Raw genomic sequence first — 9,937 nt, forward strand, 5'->3', positions numbered from 1 at the left:
TTCTGCGGCGTACCACACAACATATTATAATTTTTGCCAATCTGACAAAAAGATAGGTATGATCTTGATTCGTTCACACCGGATGGTTATTGTTGTGTTGGCTCTTGTCATTTTTTTTCTTTGACAATCTAAGGGGAAAGAGGTCAGTGCCCCTGACTAAATAGTCAGGTATTGCCGGTGTTAAAAATTCTTGCGGCACAGCAGCTGAAAACCGCTACTGTGAGGCATTGTCTTTAGAAGGCCAGAGCCAACACAGCCCCGGAGCTCATTCATCAGAGGGTCACCCATCAGCACTCCCGATGAGAAGCGGGGCTCAGTGTGGGCTTAGCCAGCTCTCTGGGAAAGCTCTAAGGCAGCCTGGCTTAGCCGGCTCAACTCGCATTAGCTGCCGCCGCCTATGTACCAGGGAATATGGCCTCTAATCCTCCCACCTGGGGCCCCGAGCAGCCAAATAGATGCCCACAAACACACAGCTGGGCAGCAGCAGAGCCACCACCCTTTCCTCTTGTGGGGTAAGGACTTGGGAGCCACACTGCCTGGGTTTGAATCCAGCCTCCGCCAGTGACTACCTAAGTGATCTTGGGCAAGTTACAGACTTCTAGACCTCAATTTCTTCATGTGTGAAATGAGATAACAATACAAGCCTCGAGGGGTGTTGTAAAATTAGATAAGTTAATATGTTTAAAGCCCTGACACACAGTAGGCGCTTTGTAAATTAAGAAATGAAATGTCCCAACATACCATGCTGAGTAGTGAAAGTCAGGATGTTAGTACGGTTTAGCCCTGAGTGTCTGTGTCCCAAGGCAAGAGGGTCCTGCTGGGACCTGTAACCAGAGAGCGGTGGGTCTGCACATGGCCTGGCGCCAGCCCTCCCTCTGGGTCCACCTCGGGAGTGGGGGGAGGGGGTGTCAGTCAGGGGCCCAGGGGACCCCGCCCACTCACTGGCCCACTGCTTCCTCCTCCAGCACCTGGACTTCGAGTCCCAGCCGGTGCACACGGTGGTCCTGGAGGCCCTCAACAAGTTCGTGGACCCCCGCTTCGCTGACCTGGGCACATTCCGCGACCAGGCGATCGTGCGCGTGACGGTGACCGATGTGGACGAGCCCCCCGAGTTCCGGCCGCCCTCCGGCCTCCTGGAGGTGCAGGAGGACGCGCAGGTGGGCTCCCTGGTCGGCGTGGTGACTGCGCGGGACCCCGACGCCGCCAACCGGCCCGTCCGGTGAGACCCCCGCCCGGGGCCACGCCTGCTGCCTGCTCTCCAGCTACCGCCCCTGCACTCATGCGGGCCGAGTGGGAGGGGGCCGGGTCGGGAGGGAAGGAGGAGATGCTGGATGGGGGGAGGGGAGAGAGAGAGGGCACAGCTGGAGTTCTGAGACAAAGGAAGCCCGTGTGAGGTCAGTCACAGATAGGCCAGGGACTCGGGGCCAAGTGGAGGTGCCCCTGACTCCCAGCTCCACTGTCTTGCCCCAGCTCTCCCTCTCCACTGCTCCCTGGATCCCCCCTAGACACCTCAAACTCCCGTTTGGAACTGAGCTCTCAGCTGCTCCCGGAAAAACAAACAAACAACAACAAAAAACCCACTCCTTCCAGTTCCATCAAAAAATGTTGGCGACATCCTCAACTCCCGTCTTTCTCATCGCCCTCCAAGCCATCAGCCGACTCTGTCATCTCCACTTTAAACACATCCAGAATCTGACTGCTTCTCACCCCCTCCCGCTGCCCCTGAGCCTGGCTCCTTTTCCTCTCGCCAGGATTGTCACAGTTGCCCACGGGTCTCCCTGCTCCTGCCCTCGCCCCTCTGGAACCTAGAATCGGCACAGGGCCAGGTTGAAACAGCTCAAATGTAAATCAGAGCATGGCCCTCCTCTGCCCCACGCCCTCACCTCTCTGGCTCAGAATAAGAACAAGCCCTGACAATGACCTCCAGACCCTGTGAGATGTGGCCTCACGGTAAACCTCTCAGACACCCACACACACACAGCCCTCCTTCCCCGCTCGCAGGCTCCAAGGTACACCAAGCTCACCTCTGCCTCAGGGCCTTTGCCGCTGCTGATCCCCCGCCCGAATGTTTTCACCTGAACACGGCCAGGACTTGTCCTCTCACTTCCTCCAGGTCTCTGCTCAAGCGCGAGGCCTCCTCAGTGAGGTCTCCCCGACACCCTTTTTACAGTGTCAGCCCACCTCATCCCCAGCCCCAACCCTTCAGATCGCCTTTCCTCTTTCCCATGGTCCTCGTTCGCCTTCACCATCTAACATACCGCCTGTTCTCTAATGACTTTGTTTGTCTCTCCCATGGAAAGATACGTTCCATGAGGGTGAGGACTTAAGCCTGTGTGTTCACCACTGTATCCTCGGGGTTTGGCCCGATGCCCAGCACTCAGTGGACACACACTGAATGTGTGGTGAGTGGGTGAAATGTGAAAACAGACGGATTGAGGAAAGAGACAGAGAGAGAGACACTCGTGGAGATGTGGGAAGGCGAACAGTGAGAGGAAGAGATGTGAGAGAGAGGAGAGCCAGTAGAACGAGGACAAGAGTAGCTAAGAGAGACATGGACCTCCCTGGCAAGATAGAAACAGACACAGGTAGAGAGGGGCAGAGCTGGGATGGAGACAGGAGGGTAGAGGGGAGGGGAGACGGGGTTGGGGAGCCCCTGACGGTGGCTTTGGTTGGAAGAGGTCGGATAGAATAGAAAGGGAAAAGGGCTGTAGAAGAACCCGATTCAGTGTGGGAGGTCAAGGGTGGAGGGGATGGCTACCATTGCACAGATGAGAAGGAGTTCCTGGAGCCCCTGCGTCCCCGCTACAGCCCCTGTACATCGTCAGTGAATGACCTCTGAGCCCACCGTATGCCCCACTCTGTGCTGAGCACTGGAGAGAGAGGGGAGGGGAGTTAGTCTGACAGGAATCCAGATGGGTGACAAGCCCTCGTCATCTGTGTGACGGCTGTGTCTTGGAGATGGAAGTGCACACGCAACCTGTGCAGCCTTATGTGGCAGCCCCAGGTGAGGACACAGACACCATCCTACTAACTGCCCAGGGGCTGCCAAACCGGGCAATACCCTCCGGGCTCGGGAGCCAAGTCCTAGAGGCGACAGGAATGGAGCTGGGCTGAGTACCTGGGTCTGGTCAGATGTAAACATGAGGGGACGAGCATTCCAGGCAGAGGCACGGTGTGTGCAGACATATGGAGGCAGAGGAGTGGTTGTGTGCCTGGGGAAGAGTGGGCTGTGATAGCTACAGTGGCCTGAGGAGTGAGCAGCGAAGGTAAAATCTGACGGGCCTCTGGGGCAGGCTGAGGAGCTCAGACTCTGTCCCCAGGCTGGCTGTACCCTTCTTGTGGCCACAACTGTCCTGCCTTTGAACTCCTCCACCGCCCTTCCACCCAGGCTGTTGGCACAGTCTTTCAACCTCCCCCTCAGCCTCTGGCTGTGCCCTAGACCTTGGGGCAGGTGGAGGGCGTTATCACCATTTGCCAGGAAACTGAGGCCCAGAGAGAGGAAGAGGCTTCCCTGGGTTCTCACAGTGAGGTAAGAGCCAGGAGTAGGAGCCGACTCCTTGCCTCCCAGATCAGTGCTCCCGCCCACCTGCTCCCCTCCTCTCCAATATCGCTCTCTGTACCCCTTCAGTCATCTCCCTCCTCCCGCCCCTCCCTTCCCGCCTGCTTTTATCAGCACTGAAAGGGCCAACTTTGAAACCTTCTTTCATCTCTCCTTCTGGCCTCTTCCCTGGGGCTCCTCAGATGTGGAGGCGGTGAGAACCTTGAGACAGGTCCAATTTAACACCACAAACATTTACCCAACTCCTCCTCCGTGCCAGGCCCTGAGCCAGGCCTGGGGACACCACCGAGATGACTCAGCCAAGGGCAGAGCTGGAGAAGGGTGCCCAGTCTATAGAGACAAACATAGAAAAGGAAGCCAGTGAGAGGCTGGGGAGACAGAGACGGGTCCTCAGAGGCCACACGTGCTACCGAGGACCTGGCTTATATCCCAGCTCCCTAGTTCCTAGGGTCATGGATTCAGCCAACACCTATGAATTGAGTCGTGTCCAGCATTGTTCCAGGAAATGCAGAAATGGTGATGACCCTATCCCTGACCACATGGGCTTTGCCTTCTCCTGAGGGGAGACAGTCAACAAGTGATTCACGGGATCATCTGCATATATAAAAGCCTAAGCGACTGTTACAACTGGTCGATCGGTAGCTATGATGATGCACAGACCACCAGGGGACAGACACTCAACACAGGAGCTGCCCCCTGATAGTCAGTGAGCTCCCACAGCCAACCTCCCGCGCTTCCCCCCCTCCCCCCTCGGCAGGCCCCAATAGGCCCCAATCACTGGCCAGGCCGAGGGACCTCACCCATGCACGAATTCATGCACCAGGCCTCTAGTTGCTTATAAGAGCTATGAAGGAAATAGACAGAGTCGTAGGATGGGGGGTTTGCAGGCCATAGGGAGCTATTTGTATTGAGCTGTCAAGGAGTTGATAAATGAGCTGAGATCATATGGTAAAGAGAGCCAACCATGCAAAGATGTGGGGAAGTGCAGGTGCAAAGGTCCTGAGGCAGGAACAAGCATCGTGTGTTCCTGGAAATGAAGGCATGAAGTGGTATCCTGGGAGGTTTGGCCTCGCACAGTAGGCGCCTGGGAAATACAGAACTGCATGTGTACAGGATGGTTTTTCTGAGTCCTGGCACAGGGGAGATGGAAGGTGCCACACAGGGTTGCATCTGTGCTTCAGAATCTATTTTACTCGTTTTACAGATGAAGAAACTGAAGGTCAGAGAGAAGTGACTCATCCAGTATCACTCATCCTGAAAGGGAAAGGAATGGGCTTTAACCCATGATTGTCCCTTCTTGAGTCCATCCTCCTGCCGTTTCGCCCCTGCTGTTACTCTCTCTCTGTGGTTAACGCAGTGACCAAACTTGTGCCGTGCCTTCCCCAGTGCATGAGGCACAGAGATGAGTCAGACATGGGTCAACGGGAAGACTAGGCTGCCACGTATATGAATCTGGTGACAGATCTAAGTCTGAGTGGGTTTGGGCTGAGACAGGGGCGTGAGGACTAAAGAGCTTCAAGGAGGGGCAAGTTCTCTGGCACCAAGGAGAGACATGAACACCGGCTTCCCCCAGGTGGCCCCACAGGGCCAAAAAGGATGAAGTGGAACAGGAAGGGGGCACCCCGGGGTGGAGTGATGGTGAGGGCCAAGGGGTAGGAGCAGAATCATGGAGCCAGGAGGTTACGTTCAGGAGCAGGAAGATCAGCTAGATGAGCTCACATGAGGGGTTGGGGGATGAGGACAGGGACAGGCTGTGAAGGACCTTGATGTCAGGTGAGGGAGTGGGGCTTGATCCCTCGGCAGTGGGCAGCCTTGGATAAAGCTCTCGAGGGAGGAAGGAAAGTGTTCCGATGGGCCCAACTCTGGAAGAGGCAGCCGTGTGAGTCTCCTTTGAACATCAGAAACAGGAAAGCCCACCCCGGACCCGAGGGAGAGAACCCTAATGCGCTCCAGCACTCCACAGTGGGTGTGGCAGAACGGGTGTGGGCTTTGGGATCACGAAGATCTGGTCTGAATCCCAGTTCAGTTGTAGAATCATGGGGAAATCCCTGCCCTGCTCCCAGCCTGTTTTCCCATCTCTAAGACGGGCATCATGATCGTACCTGCCTCATTCATTTACTCAAAGAATGGGCATGTAGTGTCTACTAGGCTCCAGTTCTGTGCTTGGTGCTCCCAGGGCCGGAGGGAGGATTACGTGTTTGGATATTACCATTTTCCTTGGTGGTCTGGACACTGTTTCTCCCCTTCGTTCTGCGACCAGTACTAACCACATACAAATGTCTAGGCATCGTGTGTAGGCTTTGAAGTGTGCCTTAAGGGTGATGGAGAAGAGGGAAAGAGTCACAGGCAGGAGGGAGTGAGCAGAGAGAAATCCCTGGATTTGGGGAGGCAGCCCTTTCATAGCTAAAGGGTGCCCCCCGCTTGTAGCTCAGGTAGGGTCTGCATTGTTCAGCCTGCTGCGTGTGTGTGTGTACATGAGCCCACACACAGGAGCACCAGGAAGGCTGTACACACCAGAACCTGCAGACTTTCATGTTTATTATGCCTGTGTGCACTATCTATGTATCCACATATGTATGTGGTGTCCGTGCCTGCATGCGCACCCAAGACAGGGAGCAGTACCCTCCCCACCCTACCCTGGGCAACCTGTGTGGCATGTGAGGGCTGACAGGTGTACCTGGGTGGCCCTAAGGAGGGTCTCCTAGACCTGTGGCTCTGGACAGACGTGGCCTAGGAACTCGACTCTGCCACTAACCAGCCCTTTTGCCCCAGGGCTAGAAACCGGGCTTCTCTGAGCCTCAGTTTCCTCATCTGTAGAATGGGGTGAGACAGTGCCTGGGAGGATTTGAGGAGCTTAACGCATAAAGCCTTTACACAGGCCTGGCACAAAGTCTTGCTTGGCAAATAAGAAGAGCCAGTTGGTACATGACATGGCAGGTGCCCACTGCTGTTATGTGTTTTATTGGTAGTCACTTGTCTAATCTCACAACCAGCCTGTGAAGTGGGTACCATCATCACTATCACCATCTCCATTTTTAAGAGGAGGAAACTGAAGAAGAGAGAGATTAAATGACTTGCCCAAAGTCACACAGCTAGGTTTCAAACCCAGGCAGGTGGGCGCCAGATCTGCACTCCTGCCCACCCCTCACCCGTCAGGCCTCCCTTGCACACGTGTGAGCACGCGCTCACTAGCTGACATGCCACGTTCTCTCACTGCACACTCCCACCCCCGCCTGCTCTGGTCCCCCTTCCTGCTTTCCAGGTCCTGGCTGACCGACGAGAAGCAGGATAGTGAGATTTGAACAGAATCTTCTAGACCAGTGGTCGGCAAACTGCGGCCCCTTGAGTGTGGCTCTTCCACAAAATACCACGTGCGGGCGCACACATACAGTGCGATTGAAACTTCATGGCCACACTCAAGGGGCCAAAGAGCCGAATGTGGCTCGAGAGCCGCAATTTGCCGACCACTGTTCTAGACCCACGGGGGCCTCCTATCTTCTCAGGCCACTTGGCAATACTCCAACGTCCATACATGGCTCCTCCCATTCCCAAGCACGCAGACCACACACTGGTTGGAGGGACTTCTGTGTACCCCTTGCCAGGCATTTCTGAATAAAAATTAGAATAACAATAATTCTCACCCACGAAGTAATTTTCCTGGAACTCCAGCTCGATATTTAATCCTCCCAACTGGCCAGGTAGGATTATCATCTTTATTTTGCTGAAAATTAGGCTCAAAGAAGGAAGTGACTTACCTGGGTCAACCTGGGCCTGGATCCAGACTCAGGGCTGAGCAGCTGCCTCTTAAACCTTTGCTCTTCCGACTGTAACGCAGTATCTCACACACACAGACACGCACACCACTCACCTAGTCAAGTCACACACACTTTCCTCCCACCACCCAGACCAGACACACAACTCATGCCCCTGCACGTGTGGCACACAAGCCTCTGCCCACCCCACGCTGCCCCCACGCTTGTCAGGCCACACTCCTTGCAACATGCTGTGCCCATCCCCCTACCCTCCCACTCACTGGCTGGCTCCCTGAGCTGGAACAAAACCACCTGGGCTCAGCCAACCACAGTGACCTGCAGCCCCAAGTCTTTAGCTGGTTAATAGCGGCCCCTCCCCCTTGGCCTTGGGAACAGCTGCCTCCACTTAGATTCCAGGCCCCCCTTCCTCTCTGGGAAGGAACAAAAGAGAAAAGCTGGGGGGAGAAGGATCGGAGGAGGGAAAGGAGAGGAGCGAGTGAGCAGAAAGGAGAGGCGAGGAGAAGCAATAGGAGGCAGTGGGCAACCTCTTACAAGCCCTGCCTCATGCCCAACCCTGATCCCCTCACCAGGAGCCCCAGGTTGTGTCATTCCCCTGGACTCCATTCTCCTGCCTGAAAATTCAGGGGGAGGTCTCCGTAGTCCCTTCCAGCAGAGCTGACACTCAGAGGCTGCTCCTACCTTCTTTGGATGCAAACATCTGACAGGGCCGGGCTGGGGGCAAAGGGGACCTGAGGCTCCACGTGCTGCCGCTGTGGATGGGTCAACAGCTAGAAAGAACTCTGGCCTGGAGTCCCAAATGCGGGTACGAATCCCAGTTCTGTGACAGTCCCTGTGCAACCTTGGACAGGGTCATCACTGGCCCATATGGCACTCTTGAGAAGATGCTCCCTGGGCGAGGACACGCGACTTGGCAAGCAGGACACTGGCTGGACTTCACCCCCTCTTCACCTTTGTCAGGACAAACCTTCATAACCATACTGGCTTGGCAGGTGTCCTCTCTGAGCCTCAGTGTCTTCATCTGCAAAACAGGGAGATCCTATCAGCCTTACGGGATGCCAGGCACAACCTCTTTTGTCTCATTTGCCCCTTTATCCCCAGGACCTAGCACAGAGCAGCACAGAGAAGGCACTCCGTTAATGGCTGGGCATAAAGGAATGAATGGAGGGCTGGCTAGAGGAAAAGCAAGCTGCAAACTATTTGAACCTTCCCACACAAAATCACCCACAGGACCGAGGCTGGTCAGGGGCAAGGCCGGTGTTGGCTTAGCAGTTTAGGGTTAGGGAAAGGCACTAAATGGGACTCAGGAGATGGGCTGCACTGCCCACTATGGCCATGTGCACAGCCCTTCACCGTTTCCCACAGCCTTCAGCTCCACAACCACAGTAACTATGAAAAGAATAGCGCTGGCCGGTGTGGCTCCGTTGGTTGGAGCATCGTCACATATACGTGATGAAAGGTTGCTGGTTCGACTCCCAGTCAGGATATGTACCTAGGTTGCAGGTTCGCCCCCTGGTTGGGGCACAATATAGAAGGCAACTAATCTATGTGTCTCCTCTCTCTCTCTCTCCCTACCCCTCTCTCTAAAAATTAAGCATATCCTCAGGTGAGGATTAATTAATTTTTTTTTAATAAGAAGGGCTGTCACCTATGCCCAGATCTGTGAATCACCTCCTACAGTCCACACCAGTGGGAGGTATTAGTCACACCCTTCCCCAGGTAAGCACACAGAGGCCACGGAGGCCCAGTGACTTGTCCAAGGTCACACAGACAGAATAAGTAGCAGTGGACTCCTCTCAGACCTGTGCAGTCCCACTGGGTGTCATCATCCCCATTCAGCAGATGAGGAAACTGAGGCCCATAGAAGTTTGGTAATGCAGCCAAGGCCCCATTGAAGGGTTATGTCAGGGCTTTGGGCTCCCAGCAGGGGTGTTTCTGGTGGCCTCGCCCACTCTGGGAGGTGGGGAAAGGGCCCCTCTTCTCCTGCCGGGAGGGGTGGGGGGCAGGGGCAGAGCCTCGGGCTGAACCCTGCCCACCAGGCGGCTTTGTCCTGCCGCACAAAGAGCCCTTGCTTGGCATTCGAGGCCTTTGTGGGCCATGCAGCCTGGCAGCACCCGCCTGCGTTATCAGCTCAGGAAGCGTCAGCCAGCGCTGGCGGGGCCTCTCTGGGCTGCCGCCCGAGACATGTGTTGGACACGGGCCTTTCAGGCCTGGAGCCGCCACACAAAGGCCCGGGAAGAAGGCAGAACAAAGGGCTTTTTCACTGGGCAGCTGAAAGCCGCAGATTAGTTCCTGCATGCTGTGCAGGCAGGGTGGGAGGGGGCAGCCAGCGGCTCCTCCCCCAGACCCACTAGATGCAGCATCACTCACCCAAGTCCCTGGTCGGGGCTTCCATGACCAGGCAGCCAGAGAGAGCCTCGTGACCCAGAGCCCACCCCTTTTCCCTGCTCAGAATTCCTCCTGCCCGCCCCCCCCCCCCCCCCCCACCCACCCACCCACGTCCCTGTCCAACCTCTGAATCCTGTGGCCTGCATGTTCTGGTGCCTAACTCTCCCCTTCCCTGTTCTAACCGTTTTGCATCATTTTCCCTTTCCTGAATAATTCTCAC

The 9,937-nt window shown here is 55.8% G+C and overlaps 1 protein-coding gene across 2 annotated transcripts in view; it reads left to right on the plus strand.

Moving 5' to 3' along the window:
• Positions 1 to 9,937, plus strand: part of CDH22 (cadherin 22) — a 122,941-nt gene that overhangs the window by 91,365 nt on the left and 21,639 nt on the right. For both annotated transcript variants that reach the window (XM_070421596.1, XM_070421597.1), the window contains exon 7: positions 966 to 1,219. In XM_070421596.1, coding sequence (XP_070277697.1) covers positions 966 to 1,219 — 254 coding nt within the window. The remainder of the gene's footprint in view (positions 1 to 965; positions 1,220 to 9,937) is intronic.

Source organism: Myotis yumanensis, unplaced genomic scaffold (assembly GCF_028538775.1).
Source record: "Myotis yumanensis isolate MYYU_CA2020_CCGP unplaced genomic scaffold, mMyoYum1.0.hap1 SCAF_7, whole genome shotgun sequence".
NCBI classification, from domain to species: domain Eukaryota; kingdom Metazoa; phylum Chordata; class Mammalia; order Chiroptera; family Vespertilionidae; genus Myotis; species Myotis yumanensis.